The 21317-nt window shown below is 42.1% G+C and overlaps 1 protein-coding gene and 1 non-coding gene across 2 annotated transcripts; both read right to left on the minus strand.

The window, feature by feature from the left end:
- Positions 1 to 826: 826 nt before the first annotated feature.
- Positions 827 to 20496, minus strand: EPCIP (exosomal polycystin 1 interacting protein). Its single transcript, XM_019922270.3, has 2 exons — positions 20208 to 20496; positions 827 to 4259 (listed from the first exon to the last, which is right to left on the minus strand). Exon 2 carries the CDS (start codon positions 4198 to 4200, stop codon positions 3541 to 3543), a length of 660 nt encoding a protein of 219 aa, XP_019777829.1. The 5' UTR covers positions 4201 to 4259; positions 20208 to 20496; the 3' UTR covers positions 827 to 3540.
- On the minus strand, positions 18889 to 18961 carry TRNAE-CUC (transfer RNA glutamic acid (anticodon CUC)). Its single transcript has one exon. It is a non-coding gene; the product is annotated as a tRNA-Glu (tRNA).
- Positions 20497 to 21317: the final 821 nt, after the last annotated feature.

Below are 21317 nucleotides of genomic sequence, written 5' to 3' on the forward strand. Positions count from 1 at the left end.
TCCTTCCTTCCTTCCTTCCTTCCTTCCTTTGTTTTGACAGTACTAACTCATGGAATTTTTTTTCAAGTCAATATGCTAAAATCCACTCTGGTAATTGATCATATTGATACTCAGATGGTCCCTTTGTGACCGGTGGAATTCTTTAAGCTGACTTCTATATTTTTTTTATATGTCCCCATCAATTTATTGAGCTTTTCTTACTTTCTGTCACATTAAGATGTTCCAGGCTCACCCTTAAATTTTTGCTGCCCTAGCCCTGTGCAATCAGTTATTTCTTCAAGGCCCTATTTTCTTTATAAAATTTTTATTTATTTATTTATTTAGGCTGTACCAGGTCTTAGTTGCGGCCTGCGGGATCTTTTAGTTGCGGCATGCAGACTTAATTGCAGCATGCGGGATCTAGTTCTCCAACCAGGGATCGAACACGGGCTCCCTGCGTTGAAGTCCCGGGGTCCTATTTTCTTTGTTGTTGTTTTTCTGTTTGTTTTAATGCGGAATGGTTTTGAGGAACCAAAATGTAGGTATCGATGTGCTTTTTGCTACAGGAGTGTCGTTGCTTCTTGGCCCTCTCAGTGGATAAAGCTAAGAAATATGTCTTTAAAATGTCTTTTAAAACACTACATATCAGGGTTTTACTTATTGTTTTGTTGAGTGTGATGGGAAAAATGTTAACAGTGCAGACTAAACGTAAAAATGTATCATGTCTGTAGCCCTTACATTGTGACTAGTCCCCTAAATCGAGGAAAATTTCCTCCAGTATTTGAAACCAATTATTTGATTCAGCAAAGAAGTTGCTTACATCATTGACTAACAAGTGACATTCCCACATACATCTTTATTGTTTAACTTTCCTCTTACTCCTAACATAAATGAAAATATCAACCAACACTTACGTCAGAATTATACTTGCTCATCAATTGGCGCCCTAGGTTGGCTTTGGATACAAGATTTTGGCAAAAATCAACTAAAGCATTCTTTGAGAGTTAATTGCGTACAGAGTTTATAATAAAGAGCATTACACATTTTATTATCATTTGTAAATTGTGTGCTACACATCCTTTCTATCAATAAAATTTATAATAAACTTATGCACATTTATATCTACACACAGACTTTTGTGGGGAGAGCTGACGGCTAAACTTTCACTAGCACACCACTGATCAGAGGCGACAAATGGCTAGTCCCAGACTCCATGGGGACCACTGACATAGTTTGACCCACACAGTGGTTTTTAAAGCAACAAACAAAAAAGCAGAATAATGTGCCAACGTTTACAAATCACCTGGAGTTCCTAATTCCCTTGAAGGATAGATCTGGCCCTGCTGTATTGTCCCATGGCAGTGACACTCAGCCAGCTTGCACTGCTGTGGACCCTTCAGGTGGATGTGCCTGCTCAGCTCGCCACAATCCCCACCGCTCCCTATTGTCCTCCCAACCCTGTGACTGAGCGCCAGATGCCATGTTTCCCCATGTATATGCCTATTTGTCCTCTGTCAGCACAACCTGAACCGCATTTCAGTCTAGAAACCTGGCAACCTCAGGCTTGATTTATAACTTAATTAGCTTTCCTCCTCTATTGATTTAAGTCCCATTGACCCACAATTATTTCTTATAAGAATCACTTAAAACACATGTGAAAGGGCTCTGAAACTATTAAAAGCCACCAAATGGAAGATATGCACATTAAGATGCTCATAATGTCTAACATCAGTTAAGTTTATACTTTATTAATAAAAATCTATTAAAATTCAATTTGCTACATTTTCAGTAACTAATGATAGTAAATATATTTATTATTAATCTTTTCACTTGTATCCTTCTTGCCATTCTTTCTCCCTCTTTTTTTCTTCTTTGTCTTTTTCCATCACTTTAATCTTACCTCTCAAATACAATGTCAGTAATGAGGTCATTACATTTTTCTATTAAAATTCATATTTTGGTCTTAGTTTTGGCCTAATTTAAACACTGACATTATAGATGCATGCTAATTAGCCCTAATGGCCAAATCCCCCACCAATTACGCAAATGTAGACATTTCAGGTTATTTCAGTCACCCTGTGTTAAGGTTAAGAGAAAAATGTGATGAATGTGAGATAAAGTCATCAATTCCAAGACAGCCTGTCATTTCATAATAGAACTATTTCTTATTATGATATCATAAATTCAGTAATGTTTCAAATTCTTTGCACTCTGAATTTAGACATTTATACCATAATTGCCACAGATTCTTTATATTCCACTTTAATGGTAAGTTGGGTCTCTGGGAGAGAAGATTTTCTTCGTACAATGATGAGTCAGTTTAATTAATTAATTTTTAAATGTATTTATTTATTTATTTTTTGGCTGTGCCACATGGCTTGCAGGATCCTACTTCCCCAACCAGGGATTGAACCCGGGCCCTCAGGCGTGAGACTGCGGCATCCTGACCTGGACCACCAGGGAATCCCCAAGTCAATTTAATTAAAAAAGAAATGTGTTAGTTCCTTGTATCAATGCACATAAAACCATTTTGTGTTAACCCCATCATACAAAGTATCTTGACTTTCGTTAAGTTCTTTCGTTAATTATTAGTTATTATCTATTAGTAATCTGGGCATATTTACCCATGGGAGTAATGTTATAAGGGACTGTTACATTCCCAGGCTAGTCCCTAGTGTAGTCAAACATAGTTCTCCTAGTATTAATCTAAGTTCCGATTTCTGGAGCAGGAGAAGGAGGTGGGGGATGAAGACAATGAGAGGAGAAAGGGGGAAGTGGTACAGCGGGGCCGAAGATAGTAGGCAAGACAAGAGAGGGACATGAAGGGCTAGAAGAGGAAAACTTTCCCTGGGTTTAGGCCTTGCTCTAAGGAAAAAATCCAATGCACTTGGCCTTTGTGACTTCCAATTTTGATTTCTGTATCCCTTCCTCAGGACCCTAGTGCCCTCATTCAGTCCTAAGGTCCCACCCTATCCTCCAAGCTTCAAACCTCCCTCACTAAACACACTCACAAGATTCCCCTTTCTCAATGTGAATATTCTTAACAAGATATTTGGAAAATACCAGTCTAAGAGAGCCTAATCATTCTGTGGCAATCACAGTCTCAAAATGCTGAAGTCTATCATTCTCTACTTAGGGGAATTCCAACCTATCTAACAAAATGAAGCAAAAAAAAAAAAAAAAAAAAATTAAGGCAATGTTTTGAAGGAAGGCGCCTTTCTTGGGGGTCACCCCCTCTGCTGAGCTCCACTAAGCAGTTCCTGGGGTGCACTGGTCTCTCCATTTCTGATCTGACATTTCTCCACCTGCCCCCAGTAGCAAGGACCTAGCCTCTAGTTGGCCCTCAAGGCTCGTTTCTGGACTCAATCAAGTAGGTTTTTTGGCTCTTTTTATTTTGTTTTACCATGGATGGGCATGGGCAGAGCAGAGGGGGCCAGCAGAATGGGGGCTGGGGGTGAAGTGAAGTTGAGGATAGGAATACCCATGACCTTGTTCACAGATTCTTTGTTAAAATGATCCATAATGTGCCCAAGGTCCCAAAGGTTGGACACAGCTACAATGTTAGTAAATGAATGTGACAACATAGCTTTTGTTGCTTAGAACTGGGAAGGTTTTAAAGTAGGAAAAGTAGGGGAAGTTGCTGGCCATGCTGGCAGAGTTTGCAATACTGTATGATTTTAAGGATGACTCCCTGTTGAAAAGTGCCATGTCTAAGAAGGAGATATACATACAGGTTTGCCAGCTTTGGTGTAACAACATGGGCTTCTCTCTGGATTCTCTCTCCCCACCATCGTGGATGAGTAAACTCTGCTCTGGGGAGGGATGCTTGGCCTCGGTGCTGATGCGAAGCCTCTTCAGACCGCAAATAGCCAGGTACTCAGTGGGGAGAACGTTGGCACTGCACAGAGAAAGCTTCAGGTCCCGGACCAGCGTGAAGTTCAACAGGGGTCCCAGTGCAGATGTGTCTGTGAACCAGATGGTCAGATGGTCATTGTAGCTGGTTTGCTCGACTGCAAAAGGCAGGACGGTTTTACAGCTGCACATCAGGTTGGCCAAACTGTAGTCACAGTCCCGGATGTCTGCAGAGCAGCTGCACTTCCGAATGGTGTTTTCCTTCGTGAAAATTAGCGTGCCGTTCTTCTGAGCTCTCGCGAAGCAGCCAAGTGCAAAGACGCCCAGTGCACCGAGCACAAGGAGGCTGCACCCAGAGGGTGGTACCATTCTTGTCTCAGGGTGGGCCAGCGAGCTTCCCCTTCATGAGCCGATTCACTGGAACTCACCTGAAAGAAAACGTGCAGCTCTGCGATCACAGCCTCTCATTAGAAACGTGCAGCTTCCGGAAAAGGAGCCCCCTACATAACCCGTCTTAAACTTTCTCTCTTGCAGTTTCTAGCAAAGGCAGGCAATTCTAGGAGCCCAAGTGCAGGCAACGCTCTTTTCTCAGAACCTCCTGGGAGGCCTCAGCCAGTCCCATGAACTCTGCCCACCTGAGGGGTAAAACTCCCCGTGATGTCTGTTGGCAGTGAGACTAACATGCCAACAAGTAAGCAAGAGCAGATGCCGGACAGGAGACCTACCGCAGCCTGTCTGTGGGCAGGGATTTGGAGTGTTCTAAGCGCGTACTTCCAAACTTCCTCCAAACTTCCCGTTGCCAGTACTGAATACCTGACTACTCTCTAAACAGGCACATATCCCCACCCCCCCTCAATATCTGACTTCCTGGAATTCAGGAGACAAACAGTTCCTTGTCGGAATCAGCTACCCAAGTGCTACCTGTTAACACAGCATGAATACCGGTGAAACATTTAGTTAATGGTAAACTTCAATTTCTAACTAGACAAACATGCTCCCCTCGATCATATTAATCTGTTTGTAGGACCATTCATACTTTTCCTGGTCTCCTAGTCCAGAATTAGAATCCACTTTAACTGTGTTACTCGACAATGAAAAGATTAATCACACACCAGTTAATCACAATGATCCTGATTTATCTACTCCTTTCCCCGAACAAATTTTATAAATTGACTTTATTAAATAACTTACTATAGGGCTCCAAAAGGAAGCAATGTATAAGCACTGTTAAATGACCTAAATAAGGTAGGAATGCTTGTTTAATTTAAAGAGCAACCCTGATGTCCAATTTGGGGGGAAATGCCCTACAGTGCCTGGCGTATAATAGACGTGTGGTCTTCCTTTATGGTGTGATTGGAATAAGACATTATGAAATAGGGCACCAGATTTCAGTTTTGCAAAACTAAGGAAATTTCTCCTGAGTTAGCTGATGACTGAACAGACAGACCAAACAATACAGTTCAGTGCATCTATACATACGGTGGTAGGCATGGCAAGATACTGGGGATAAGACCTCTGAGTAGGAGAGTCCAGAGCTAGTGATGGCCCCCTGCAGGAAGCGTGGTAAGGAAGGACTGATGGAAGGTCACTCCAGGGAGTTACACATGTGTCCAAAGAGGATGGTGACAGCAGGAAAGAAGCTAGGCAGACCTGCATTCCTCAGGGAGTAAGATGAGGCTACAAGATGGCAGAGTAAGTCAATGTGAGATCTAAGGTGGGGGGCAGAGCTAAAAACGCTGGGGTCAGGTACACAGGCAGACAGCACAAGTCCATCAACAGGTTGGTGGCGTGAGTGCTGGGAGATTAAAAATCAGCTCAGTCAAGTAAACTTGTATGGATGGTAAGACATTGGTTCACAGCAATCCTAATACATTCATTCATTCAACAAATGCCCGTTGGGAGTTTACTAGGTGGCGGGCACTTTGCTAGCCCAGGGGATACAGCCCAGAATAAGACAATGAGCTTATGTTCTAAAGGACTTGATTCTGCTTCCAGAGCCCAAGGTGGGTCAGGCCTACGTGTGAGGACCAGAGGCTATGAGCGTAGGGAAGGGAAAGGAGGCAAAGGCAGGAGTCAGGTAAGGCCAAGCAGAAGAAACAAAAATGGGCAAGAGCCGGACCCTGCCCCAAGGGCTCATCTGCAAAAGAGGAAGACCAGGAAGGCTGAACCGAGAAAGCTCTCCTGAATGTACACACAAATATAGGATCATAGGAGAGGGGTAGGCTAAAATCCAGTCGGGAGACTGGATAAGGCGTCTGATAGTGTTTGTGTTTATCTTGAAGTTGGCACAGGGTTTTCTTCTTTTTTTTTTTTTTAAGTATAAGTAGTGTTTTTATTCTTTCTAAAAATGGATTTTTCAAATAGGTTTTTAAATTAATTTTTATTGGAGTATAGTTGATTTACAATGTTGTGTTAGTTTCAGGTGTACAGCAAAGTGAATCAGTTATACATATACATATATCCACTCTTTTTGAGATTCTATTCCCATATGGGTCATTACAGAGTACTGAGTAGAGTTCCCTGCGCTATGCAGTAGGTCCTTATTAGTTATCTATTTTATATATAGTAGTGTGTATACGTCAATCCCAATCTCCCACTTTATCCCTCCCCCACCTTTCCCCTTGGGAACTGTAAGTTTGTTTTCTACATCCGTAACTCTATTTCTGTTTTGTAAATAGGTTCATTTGTACCATTTTTTAGATTCCACATATGAGCGATATCATATGATATTTGTCTTTCTGTGTCTGACTTACTTCACTCAGTATGACAATCTCTAGATCCATGGCACAGGGTTTTCTTAAAGGATTTATTCATTAGTTCATTTTGTAGTAAAAGAAAGGGCTTTGGGAAACATGTAGATCCAGAATTCTCCCTGAACGAGAGGCTTAACAGTTTTAAATTGTGTTAGAATGTGGTGGCAAATACCCCACTTAGTAAGGAACAGTGCATAATTTACTAAATACAGATAATTTTAGATGATCACCTGTCCCAGATTCCACAGGAGGTTTCTAGGACTTCATGTCCCAGTAACCCCAGCATCCCAGAACTAGGAATGCTGTCATCGTATCAATGGCCTGCTCTGACCCCAGCCTTAGAGGGAAAGGGAAGGATGGGCATCTATACATCAGCTGGAACCTGGTGACAAGTGTCTACCTCATTCTTTTAGGTGCTGTTACCATTCAGAGGAGTGCATGGAAGAAGACAAGTGGTAAGAAGGGAAAAAGATATGGATTTCCTGGAGCTCTCCAGTGGAGCTGGAGATCCCCAAAGGGATTTGTGAGCAACTTCCTAGCAGTCAAGGCCCTGGCTGGGCCTCAGCAGTGAGGGCGCTGCCTTCCGGACATCAGGGAACTTGAAGGCCAGAACAAGGAGGCCAGATGCCTGAAGCCTCATGAAGGGTTACAGAGGGGGACAAGTATCCCTGGTAACCAATTGATGGGGTTTCCACAGAGATGCTAGTTGGACATTTTTCTCCTTCAGTTTTTTTTTTAAAATTTTTATTGGAGTATAGTTGATATACAATGTTGTGTTAGTTTCAGGTATACAGCAAACTGAATCAGCTATACATATACATATATCCACTCTTTTTTTAGATTCTTTTCCCATATAGACCATTACAGAGTATTGAGTAGAGTTCCCTGTGCTATACAGTAGGTTCTTATTAGTTATCTATTTTATATATAGTAGTGTGTATATGTCAATCCCAAACTTCCGATTTATTCCCCCCCCCTCCGCTTATCCCCTGGTAACCGTGAGTTTATTTTCTATATCTGTGACTCTACTTCTCTTTTGTAAATAAGTTCATCTGTAGCCTTTTTTTTAGATTCCACATATAAGTGATACCATATGATATTTGTCTTTGTCTGACTTACTTCACTCAGTATGACAATCTCTAGGTCCATCCATGTTCCTGCAAATGGCATTACTTTGTTCTTTTTTATGGCTGAGTAATGTTCCATTGTATACATGTACCACATCTTCTTTATCCACTCCTCTGTCAATGGACATTTAGGTTACTTCCATGTCCTGGCTATTGTAAATAGTGCTGCAGTGAACACTGGGGTGCATGTATCTTTTCGAATTATGGTTTTCTCCAGATACATGCCTAGGAGTGGGATTGCTGGATCATACAGTAGTTGTATTTTTAGTTTTTTAAGGATCTCCTTCAGCTTTATCATGGATTTCTTTCTTTAGTTTTGTTGAATGTGGATTATGAACACCCTACTTTCACTATGTATCTCTTCATCTGTGGGCAAATTCCAGCCTGGCATAAGCAGAGCGAGCACAGATACATCACATTGCCCCCGCCCCTTGACCTGCTCCTGCCCATGGTAGGGGGGCCACTGTTGGGAAAGACACTCTTTTCTCTGGGGGTTGCTCAGCTTGTAGAAGGGAAATACGAATCTATCGGTAACTGCCTTGTGTCCAGAATGGGTGAGCTTGAGAATGAAGCCAACACAGAGGAAAACAGAGACAAGAAGTAGAGAGACATTCCTAACAGTCTTTTCCTCAGCGCCCAGATCAAGCCACGCCTGACAGTCTTCCTTGATTTTTTTTTTGTTTTTTTTATTTCTTCCTTGATTTTTTAAAAATATATGAGCCAAGTTGTTTTCCCTACTCAAGCCAATCTGAACTGGGATATCTATAAGAAGCGATTAAAAGTGTCTTGGTACGCTGACATTTGGCGAACTATGATTTTTCAGTCACTCGGTAAACATTTGTTGAGCGCTTGCTTTGCGCTAGGCACTGTGCTAGAAGATAAAGGTAGTAGGAGCTTCGTCAAGGGCTTATACCCCAGTCGAAGACACACTGGAACCAATGATCACACAGTAATGTGGTAATAATTCTAATAGCAATTTGTATGGGATATTAAGTCTGTACCTAGGACTGCCTGGGAGTGGCTAAGTTCATAATATCTGCTTAGAGAAATATTTCTTGAGTGAGAAACATAAAAGGAAAATTACCTACGTAATTAGCATAGAGTGACCAGAATTTTTCAAATCAAAAGTAGGATAGAGAGATTGACAGGATATGAGGTTGGCAGGGGTGGCAGTGGGAAGGGGCAGTCGAGGGGTCCTGTGGGGCTGGAATCCTCTGACTTCCTCTGACAGATCATTTCTCAGCATCCCAGTTTTTTGTGGGCTCCATCATTGAGATTTGCAGACTGTGTCCTAATATAAGCCCCCTCCACACCCCTAGGGTTGGGGCATAGGGAGGGCCAGGGGCATAGGGAGGGGCAGGGGGTGTGGGTTTTATGTGTGGCCATTCTGCTTATGCCATGCTGGAGTCTGCCCACTAATGAACAAATGCACAGTGAAACTAGGGCAAAGGTTCATTCCTCCCTTACATACAGCCTAATGCCATTAAAGGGGGGTGGAGGTAGGGAGGGTGTGCTCCGCTCCACGGTCATTCAGCGACTCAGGCTTTATTTATTTATTTATTTATTTAGGCCAATTTCTAGGGCCCTCAGCTCCTCCACAGTATTTTTTTTCTTTTTTTTTTGGCCGCACTGCGCGGCATGCGGGATCTTAGTTTCCTGACCAGGGATCGAACCCGCGCACTCTGCAGGGGAAGCGGGGAGTCTTAATCACTGCACCGGCAGGGGAGTCCCCTCCACAGTATTTTCTGCCCACATTTCATGGGCCGGAACTCAGCCACATGGTACCACGTGGCTGCAAGCAGCTTGGAAATGAAGCCCAGCACTTTGTCGGGAGAGGAGAGGAGAATGTGGGTATTGGTGGGCACTAGAAGTTTCTGACGTACCTAGGTTGTGAGATACAATGAACAGCTTTATGCACCCATGACAGAAGAAGCTCAGGTGGTGTGAGTCCACCTAAACTTTTCAGGCAAGATGCTGAAAACCATGTATGGCCGTGAAATCTTTGATCATTGAATCACTGAACACGTTTAGAAACCAGAGCTCCTATTCAGACTCATTTGAAATATTTTTATATCTCAGTTGGAGAAATCCTGAGAGCAATTAATACTAGCAGCTAGCTGCATGAAAGCAAAGACTCCTGAATTGAGCAGATACAGACATCAGTTACTTCAAAACAAATTCCACACAGATTCCTTCTCAATCTAGGATTACACCCCAAATGTAGATAATGTTTATACTTGGCTCCAAAAGGAATGTTTCAAACTGGACTAGTTTTGTTTATAAGAAGGTATTACTAGTAAGGAGATATTGTGTCAGCGGGAGGATAGCCTTTGGACCATTTGCCTGAAACAGATTTGAAATGTCATGAAGAATGATGCTTTGAATTCGATAGTCTTAACACAAAAGACAAGACATAACGATTGTGGGAAAATAGAGTGACACTCTCCAAATCCTTACAGCAATCAAAAATTGAGTGATTTCAAATTTTAATTCAGATGTAAGTTGAATTTGAAATTAGAAGTGATTTGTTTTTAAGTGCAAAGACAATTAAGGGAAAGACTCAATTGAAGAAACTGGAGAAGAGAAGCAGACGCGGATGAGATGCTCCAGCAAGAAGCAGACAGTCTGAAATATAAATCTGAACGCAGCACGGGGAAGAAAGGGAGAAGAAATCCAGCGTCTGGGCATCCCAAGAAACCCACTTTGAAGCAGGACTTGCGGAGCTAAGTGAGGATGTCTCTCGCAGATGTAATCCCCAGAGTGTGTGCCTGCAAAAATCCTTGAAGATTTGGAGGTGCTGAAAATGAGAGGAATTCCTGAAAAGGAGACAATTTGGAATCTTAGGTGTACCCACAAAGTGAGATGTGTACCCATACTCTTGGAGTGTATTTTGTCAAAAGGGCACACACTGGGGCTTCCCTGGTGGCGCAGTGGTTGAGAGTCAGCCTGCCGATGCAGGGGACACGGGTTCGTGCCCCGGTCCGGGAAGATCCCACATGCCGCGGAGCGGCTGGGCCCGTGAGCCATGGCCGCTAAGCCTGCGTGTCCAGAGCCTGTGCTCCACAGCAGGAGAGGCCACAGCAGTGAGAGGCCCGCGTACACAAAAAAAAAAAAAAAAAAAAAAAAAGGGCACACACTGCCTGCTGACATGGACAGCAGTTAAGATGGCCTCGCTCACTGCTGGAGTCTAATGGGTTGCTCAAGGAACATCGCATGTACTCTGGGAACAAACAACTGGGCAACCAACTCTAAGGTGATGTGCATGGTGAGTGCTCATTAAAGACACAGACCAAGTGTTGGGCAGGGAGAAATGGGAAAGACTCCCAGAGATGGTGCTATGGGACTGAGGAGAGAGGGGATAGGGTGAGGATAGCTGAGGTGCTGCACATAGAGGACTTGCTTGAGCAAAATCTCAGACTAGAATACTTGGCATGTCTTGGGGCCATGAGGCTGGGACTGTGCCCCCCAAGCTAAGCGGTTTGATGTCCAAACGCTTCTGATCTTCACCCCACCAATAGAACCCCTCCCCAGTAGATATAATTTTTAATTTATAAAGGTATTAGAAATACCGTAATTATACTGTACACGAAGAGTAGAATTTTAAATACTTCAGATGAAAAATAAAAATGGAAGTTTGAGTATTGTCAGCTCTACCCCACTGGCTCGTGTACCCCCTTTGATGTACACCCCCCCTTTGGAGGCCCCTGCTAGAGGCAAAAGTGAGGCGCTGAAGGTTTGTAAGCAGGGGAGACCCGTGTAGATCTGTGCTTAAGGAAGTTCATGCAGGTGCCAGGTGGAGATTGAATTAGAGGGGCTGAGACCAGAAAACAATGAGTTCTAAGTGAGAAAATGCTTTTCTTTTGTATTTTCTTTGAAGGTTTATCTCTCTCCACTTGCTGGCTCCTTCTAACTCCAGGCTCTCCAGATAAATTTATTTCACTATCTGGAATCCTTGAGGGGGTAGAGGGCACAAGAGGGTGGGATTGAGGAGGTGGGAATGAGGTCGAGGCTCCTGCCCTGCTGTCCCCTTGTTGTGCCTTCCTCTTAATTCCTTGCTCATCCCCTCATCCACTCTTTTCAGATGCCTGGTGCTAACAGCCCACTCATACAGGGGTCTAATATCACGTGGTTTAGCCTTAGTACAGACTTAAGTAAACACATTCTTGCCCAAGGGGATTGCGCTTTAAGCCTTATCCCTACCTTGCCCCTTGTTAGAGGGATAGCGAGGGTTAAATAGAAATACAGGAGAAGTGTGGGGTGAGACTCCTTTCTAGGACCCAGAATTGTGTGGCCACCTGTTCTCAGGCCCAGTTCCCACTCGTTTGTGGCTGTGCAATCACCCTTCCCATGGAGGTCAGGGAGGAAATGTTGGCTACTCTGTTCTGTGGGTGAGAAGCTCGCAGAGATGCTGGATGAAGGCTTTAGGTGGAGGATCTTGAGAATGATTTCTTGAAAAAAAAAGATTTTTAGCATTTTCCTTTTCCTTGGCTCTGCTCCACAAGGGCACTGCAGGGGACAGTTTAGAGAGAAGCACTACATAAGATGATATTGGAAAGAGGAATAATGTTCTTATTGCTTAATATTTCAAAGCTCATAATGTTGAAAGCGAATTTGGGTTTCTCCCCCATGTTTTCTTACTAGGATAAGTGTTGTCTTTTCTTTCTTCTTCACATTCCACAACGGCACACTCCCCATCCCTGGTACGAGCCACTGAATTTTCACACACCCTTCCAAGTCATTCTGAAGTCACCACCTTGTAAAGTCTCTGTCGACAAAAATCACTTCCCCTTCATCGAAGTTCATGTGATTCATCATGAGAGGCAGGAAACGGGGTTTGCTGTGATTCTGGTGGGATCAATTTCTCATTTGATTTATACAGTAAGACCTACACTATTTGCTATCATCTGATAGATTTCCTCATCTAGAAAAAGAGGAGATACAAGTTCATGTCTCCATAAGTTGGAATTTAGGCCAAATTAGCTTCAAGCATCCAATTCAGGTCTTCAGGGGACACAATTTAAAGCATTTTTGTGATTGTTAACCTCACTGAATATTTTTGGGCCAAAGAGCTTTTCTGAGTCATTTTTCTCAATATGGCATGAGAATGATAATACCTACCACACAAGGTTATAATAAGAGTAAAGCAAGGTGCATGTCATAATATATAGTCTATTAATGCTGTTCGTAAGTACTATTACTACTACTCATAAGCAACTATAATACACAGAGTACTATAGTACTATTCATAAACTACGGCATTTTGTAATGTCAGCATTATAGTGATAATAGGAATATATATATATTTGGGATATTAGAACATCCCAAAAGCCACCTTCCCCAAAATCCAAAGTAATGCTTAATTTAATGCACTGCTTGCATTGAAAATTTGAACAGAGAACAGGCTCAGCATAAAACAAAAAGATCTTCCTGTATCATTTTTTCTTGAACCTCATTTACAAATGTCCTCCTGTAAATTCTGAGGAATGCGAGGCCTTGAAATTATTAGTAAGCAAGTCTGGTAAATGGAAATAACTGTCCAATTCCCATTTCTACTCATTTCAATGTGTGTAAAATGTTTACAGAGACAGCAAAAGCATGGGATATGATCAAAACACTTTCTTTCTGGTCTTCTTCTGTGCTTGCTGGATATTGTGGTGGCTGAATAACGGCCCCTAAAGATATCCATGTCCTTATCCTTAGAACCTGTGAATATTACCTTACAAAGCAAGGAGGATTTTACATACGTGATTGAGTTAAAGACCTTGAGATGGGGAAATTATCCTGGATTATCTGGGTAGGCCCAACGAAATCACAAAGGTCCTTCTAAGAGGGATACAGGAAGAGAGAGAGAAGAAAAAGTGACAACAGAAGCAGAGACTGGAGTGATGTGGCCATAAGCCAAGGAATGCCAGCAGCCTCTAGAAGCTGGGAGAGGCAAGAAATGGATTCTCCTTTGGAGTCTCCAGAAGGATTAGCCCTGCCAGTACCTTGAATTTAGCGGAGTCAGACTGATTGTGGACCTCTGACCTCCAGAAATGTGAAAGAATAAATTTGTGTTGTTTTAATCCACTAAGTTTGTGGGAATTTGTTAGAATGGTGATAGGAAAGGAATATGGAAATTATGAGGAAACAAAACCACCCAATCAAACCACTTTTGGATCAAGCACACTAGCTCCTCTTTATTCACAGCCCTGCAGTATTCACTAGTTGTGTTATGTGTCTTATTACTCTCACTAGACTGGATCATAAGCTCTTAGGGTAACAATGTCCTAAACTCCTTTCCATTCTTCTGTAGTAGCAAGCTCAGAGCTGTCATAGAGTAGCCGCCCTGTATTGGACCCAGCCCAGTCTGAACAGATGCATCTGGACACGTCTCATGAGTTCAGAGGGTGACCAGGTGGTTATTTGTATATATGGAATTTGTATATGTGGAATTGTTGAGAAAAAAGAAGGAAGAGTAAAGATGATGTGTGAGGGTCTGGGGCAGGAGTGGGTGGAGGGACGGGACAGCGCTTGCCTCTTCTTAACCCAGACTAATTAAAGCCTTGGGCTGAGTCCAGTGGAGTTGTAGGCAGATACTGTATGGACGGCTCTCAAGAACTCAGACACTCGGGACACAGTGGACCCTGCCCAGGTGAGAAAGTGTGACACTGAGCAGGGGACAGAGTCATTCTCCCCACTTCTGCACTGAGGGCAGCCCAGCTCTGAAACAGCGAGGGATAAGGGGCAGATAGCATCATTTGGCCTCTCCTGGAGGACAGACTGCGATGTCCCCAGACACTGCTCTCTGGGCAACAAGTTAATAGGGAGCCCCATGGCAGTGGCATGGGGGGGCAGTCGACATCCAATGGTGGCTGGGGACAGAGGCACAAGAAAGGACCGTTTGTGAATACAGGTGAGGCACTCCAGGGGATGCCAAGAAATGATTAGAGGAGACTCTATTGTGTAGACATGGGGGTGGGAAGGAGGCAAGGACCTGTATCAGGTAGATGGGAGCACAAACCAACCAGATACAAGCGATTAGTGTTAATTAAACCTTATTTGTGCCCACTGGTTGGTGAAGCCAGGATCTCTTCAAGTATCAATTGGATTACTGCTTTCAGATTAAACATAGTTAATGATAGAAATGAACTAAAGTGCTCAAAAGCGTCTAGACTAAGATAATTAAGAACTAACTGGGGACTTTCCTGGTGGTCCAGTGGTAGAGAATCTGCCTTCCAATGCAGGGGACGCAGGTTCGATCCCTGGCTGGGGAACTAAGATCCCACATGCTGCAGGGCACCTAAGCCCTCGCGCCACAGCTACTGAGTTCGTGTGCCACAACTAGAGAGAAACCCGAGCACCGCAACAAAGATCCCGCGTACCACAACTCAGACCTGATGCAGCCAAGAAAATAAATAAATAGTTTTTAAAAATAGCTATATATATATATATAAAACTATTTTTTAAAAGAACGAACTGAAAAGCAGACGTTTTATGTTTTGAAAGCATTCAGCTTAATTGAATGTTGATTTCGTCCACGAGTTTGTCTATTGGATGCTGGAACAATTGCTGCTGGTATGCTGTGTCAGTCAGATTTCTATTGTGACAGACCCCTGGTCTTCAAGCTGACCATGGTTTCCCCTGTCCTTAGCGCCTGACTCATAGAGGCACTCCGTAAATATTTATATTATCCAAATAAATCCCTATATTAGCTAAGTCAGAGAGGCATGTTATTGATCCTTTACTTCCTCTTTTACCTTTTACCTCCTGGAATTGTGGAGTGTATCATATCAAATTAGCAAGCAAAATCCATCTTCTTCTTTAGCAGGAATTTCAGCATGTGGTTCAGCCATGACAGTGGAAGTATAAGGAGATTTTGTGTACTGGTGAGAGGGTGGCAATTTAAACTCAATATCTTACGCCTTGCTTGTGAGTCTCCTTGAAGGTCATCGAATGACATCTGGCAAAAGACCCATGAGGCATCTGCAACCTCTTGTGACTTTACCAGTGAGCATCGTCTAAGTTTGCAGTTGCCTTGGAACTTTTCTGCGAATCTGATGGGGACAAAGGGTGAAACACACTCACCTAGGATAGGGACCATGAGACCCGAGTCAGGACCCCAGATCACCGTCCTTCTACATCACTCCACGTGGCTTCCCCAGGCTTCAGGGAGGCATGAGTTGAGTTAGTATATATTGGTCTCACAGATATTTGTGGGCATCAGAAGCCATTGCCTTAATTGCTCTCCGTTGAGGGATTATAATAACCCCTGCTGCAAACTTCCCCACAATCTAACATTTAAGCATCCAGTCTTGTGAAACTAATTCAGGGAGAGCTTTGCTCAAATTACTGGGCCTGTATTATATGAGTGTGAGGTTGCCAAGGAAAATAAGTCTGAGTAATCCCTTTGCTAGGAGATGAGAAACAAAAAAATGCTGGCAGACCTTTAATATTTTAATTACCTGCTTCCAGAACAATAAAAAGGGATTCAGGCCTTCCACTTACAGTTGTACATTATTACAGCCCATAAAATACCTTAAACTATTTCCTTAAGATGTAAGCCTTAAGCTTTTTCCTTTCATCTGTATTCAACCATTAGATTTTAGACAAGTAAGAGTTAAATTTTTCCTTTAGTGGTTTTAGTTACAAGTATTGGAACCAAAGGTAATTTGAACCTTGTTGCTTTCTTGGAAGATTTTTTAGGGTTTTTATGTGCCTACAACTAAAGGTAATATGGGATCCTGGAACAGAAAAAGGACGTTAGGTATCTAAGAAAATCTGAATCAAATACAGATATTAGTTAAAATAATAATAATGTATCAATATTGATTCATTAATTGTGACAAATGTATAATACAGTAATGTAAATTGTTAATAATAGGGGAGACTGGGTGCGGGGTTTATGGGAACTCTCTGTGCTATCTTCACAACTTTTTTGTAAGTCTAAAACTATTCTAACATAAGAATTTTATTTGAAAAGAATGCCTCCTGACCTCATTGATGACTCATTGAAGGTTATTTTTGTGACAAGAGCAGAACTCTAGTGGATAATATGGGCAACACAATTTGGGCTAAACTGAATACCCATGTAATGGTGACTAGGCATGACTCCAAAGGAATCCTGTAAAGCTCCTGGGCACAGAGAAGATCCTGGCTTCCTAATGACCCTGGAGCCCAGGCAGTTCAGAAATGCAAATGAGAAGTGATCATTTTATGGGAAATGGATCAAAACTGGAATGGAAAGGCATCAGGGAATATTGTTAGAACAAGTCCTGATGGATGTGTGTGTGTGTGTGTGTGTGTGTGTGTGTGTGTGTGTATTGTCTTCTTGTGTGTGTGTGTGATGCCTCCCTCATGCTGCTTATGTTGCCCCCTGTGTCAGGAGTGTTTTCTATTTCTCTTCTGCTAAGAAACCACCCTCATCTCTTAAACTGTCTTCACATCTTTCACGGATCTTGATTGGCTAGATTCATGGATGACAGTGCTTGCCTACCTCAGACCTCTCATAGGTCCACATCAGTTAACCATAAAAGAAATTTAAAACCAAGCTTTTGCAAGCAAATCTATAATTATACTGAGAGCCCAGGGCCTGTTTTATGTTAGATTTTCTAAGCCACTCTAAGCCGGCTGTTCTTAGGGTCATTCCACTGGAATGATTGTTATCAGATTCCCAGTGACTCCCACCCCCCAAATGTGCCAAAACCAATGGTTAATGTCCTCGTCTCATTTTGCTTGACTTCTCACCAGCATTCAACATGGTTGCCAGCTCCCTCCTTCCTGAGCAAAGGCCTTTCTGTTCTTCCTTGACACCACATGCTCCTGTTTCTCTTGCCACCTCAATGCCAACTCCTTCTTAGTATCCAGCTGACGTCTGCTCGTCTTCCCTGAGTGTTGCATGCTCCTGGCTTGGCGCCTGGCTCTCTTCTCTGTGTATATGCACTCCCTTGGTGATTGCATGCTAACCCCTGGATTTCAGTATTATCTACATGCTGATGACTAACCGCTCCCACACCCTTCCCTGAGCTTCGTGCTCATGTATCCAACATCTCACTTGAATAGCTCTACCTGAATAGCTAACAGACACCTCAGACTGAACTCGTCAAATATACAACTCTTGACTCCCAAGAGAGTTCAGACCACTAGATAGAGAACAGATGTTATCGTGCTAACATTTTACTACACACACCTTTATTGCCCCTCAGCCCTGTTTAGCCCTGTTCCCAGGGCTAAACTAGCTAAATATAGAAAATGGTTGTCGATAGGAGGCAACGTACTTTCACATAAGAAATGTGGGAGTTCCATGTGTGTTGAAAAATGACTGAAATCAGGAACTACACATATTTTTCAAAGATTAATAATATTTAATAAGTGCTTCTTTTGTACCAGGTACTGTTTGAAGTATTTTACATGTTTTATTTCATTTCATCCTTACAATAATCGTAAAGGTAGATATTATGGCCCCATTTTCTTATCAGAAAATGAAGACACAGAGAGGTTAAATAGCTTGGTCAAAGTCACAGAGCCAGAAAGAAACAACTGAGATTTGAACCCAGACAGCCAAATATACTCTAAGGCATCATGGTGGAAATTACAGTTTCATTTCCCACCCCAGGGTCAAGTTCCTACTCACATGACGTTCCGTGCCTCGGATTCTATTACTAGAGTCCGTGGCCTCTAACCTCAAGTGTGCATAGAAACCTCACGCTACATGAACGGGAAATAAAAGGAATGAAGTGCGTTCTATCATGCACAAGCATCAGAACGCTTTTTTTTTTTAAAAAAAGAAATGGCTTATACATTAGATTTTAAAATAAGGACAACATTGGTTGAATGCTGCTGCTGTTAACATAGTCATGGAATGTGGGACAAAGATTCTCAGAGAGCAAGCCAGTGGGAAGTCTTAACTAAAATATGTGGCTACTGCACCCTTCTACTCAACACAGGTTCTTGTGAGAGTTTATTAACCAATGGTTGCAAACCCTTCAAGCATTTCCTGTGAATGGCTTGCTATACGTTTAGCTAATTAGATCATTGGTGCTCCAACCCCCATCTCGGCAGGTCTGGCCCCCTTAATCACACACCCCTGGAACTGTGTGCTTTGTCTCTTCTCTCCATTGACACAGAGACACGAGCCACTGGACCCTGAATTTTTTTTCTTTTTTTTTGGCTGCACTGTCTGGCTTATGAGATCTTAGTTCCCTGACCAGGGATCGAACCCGGGCCCCTGGCAGTGAGAGTGCCAAGTCCTAACCACTGGACTGCCAGGGAATTCCATAAACCCTGAATTTTAAAAGTGGATCGTACACTGGGTTCAAGCAATAAAAATATTGATGCGAAAAAGAAAATTGGGAAGTGTTATGTCAACTGTTGAAAAGTATTCATTTCCATAGATACTGTATTGAATCTGTTATTTTCAGAAAATGCCCAGTTTCTGTCAAAAAACATGATGAGAAATCTTTTTTTTCCTTTCAAGCATTATGTTTAAATAGTGCATTACATTGAATTGTTTGGTATAAAAATAAAAGTAAAAAACTTGCGAAATACCATCCTTTTCATTAAAAAACATTTCAAGCAAATGAGGTCTGATATTTTTGGTAGTTTTTAAGGACAGGTTTTTATAAATATTATGCACAATTCTTTTGAAACATTTCCTTTCCTCAATATACACCAACACACTTATTGCTAAAAAACTGCCCCAAAACATATTTATTAAACAATGAATATATGCAGAACTGTGTAAGGATTACTGGTTTTGATTAAAACACCCCCATCACTGTTTTACTACAGTATTTATCGTGTTTGTTTCACTTTTGAATGCAAGAACCAAGTTTTTAAAAAGTTAACCAATCCAAATGTTGATGCTCATCTAAATTTGGTTTCTTCTTGTCTTCCTATGTTTTCTTATGAATAGTGTGTAAATAAACAGTAAATATAATACCATTAGATAAAATCAGAGTGAAGAAACAATAAAAGCCAATGTTTTGAGAGTTCCTAGTTTTGCTGGTGATCACGGTAAGGAAAAGAGATATGACACAAATCTCTTTCATTTAATTGTTATTTAGCATTAAAGACCAACAGGGTAATATAGCCGGATTTTTTTGTTTGTTTTCTTTTTTTAATTTTATTTTAGCCAGATTTAAAAATAGAAACAGGAAGCTCAGATTCCACGGCGATATTTGTTATATAATATTAACCTAAGTGAGTTTATCTGTTTAGGGACTGAGAAGACCATTTCATTCTTTGCTTAATGTACTGAAAACATTTCCTTTTAAAGGCAGAATCTCAGTAAAGAGCAACTCATATGCCTGGAAGCTTAAAGGAGCGTTTCCCGGTGAAAGTGACTTATAAGTACGCGTTATATTCAGGAAATGCAAACACTACAAGAAGAAGGTGGTGCCGATGGTGATTCTTCAAACCATCCCAGCACTTTCCTGCCATGCAGCAGAAATTGTGAAGCTATTAAAAACTGTTAAGCTAGACATGCTTTTCAGAAAAGAACAGAGAAATGACTTACATCTCAGGCTCCACTGCAAGGCTGGCTCCGCCACTCCCAGATCTCTGCCTGATGCTCCACTCTGGCTTGACAGCTGCTATAATCTGCAAGTCAGGACGGACGGAATGCCTGTTCTTGCACTTGCTGTTCTTTTCCGTTTTCAGAGAGCCAGTGGCCCTGGTCGTTTCCATGGCAACCAGAAGGAAGCTGCCCACCTACCGGTTTCATGAACCACACAGTGGGAGACAACCCACCTTGGAGACTGCTGGCTACTCTTTTGGGGGTTCCAAAGTGGAAAGTTTCCAGAAGGAATGAAGGAGACTGCTGCTCTATGCTGACCTGAAGGGCTAACAGTAATGCAAGAAATTCTACTGTGGCAGGAAATTGAATGAATTAAGTGTAGAGCGTGGAGGCTCCTTGATGCTTTCACTATCATGATTTGTTCCACTCATTTTGGTCCAATGAATTGTTACTTATGGCAAATGCCTGAACTAGTATAAAAATTGTCCTATTGTGGTTTTTCCAGAGAGAAAGTGAACTCATTTCAACTCCAAAGTTGTAGTCCTAGAGTTTATTACACTATGTGAAGTAAGTCAGACAGAGAAAGACAAAGATCATATGATATCACTTATCTGTGGAATCTAAAATATGACACAATTTTAGTATATGTGCTGACAAAGCCAGCCCTAAAATATGATACAAATGAACTTATTTACAAAACAGAAACAGACTCACGCACACAGAAAATAAACTTATGGTTACCAGGGATTTCCCTGGTGGTCCAGTGATTAAGACTCCACGCTTCCAATGCAGGGGGCGCGGGTTCGATCCTCGGTTGGGAAACTAAGATCCCGCAACCCCCCCCAACCCCCAGATAGCATCATACAACTATGGTTACCAAAGGGGAAAGGGGAGGGGGAGGGATAAATTAGGAGTTTGTGATTAGCAGATACAAACTACTATATGTAAAACAGATGAAGAACAACGTCCTACTGTATAACACAGGGAGCTGTACCCAATGTCTTGTAATAACATATAATGGAAAAGAATATGAAAAAGAACATACGTGTGTGTGTGTGTGTGTGTGTGTGTGTATAATTGAATCACTTTGCTCTACACCAGAAACTAATA

This window comes from Tursiops truncatus, chromosome 4 (assembly GCF_011762595.2).
Source record: "Tursiops truncatus isolate mTurTru1 chromosome 4, mTurTru1.mat.Y, whole genome shotgun sequence".
Lineage (NCBI taxonomy): Eukaryota > Metazoa > Chordata > Mammalia > Artiodactyla > Delphinidae > Tursiops > Tursiops truncatus.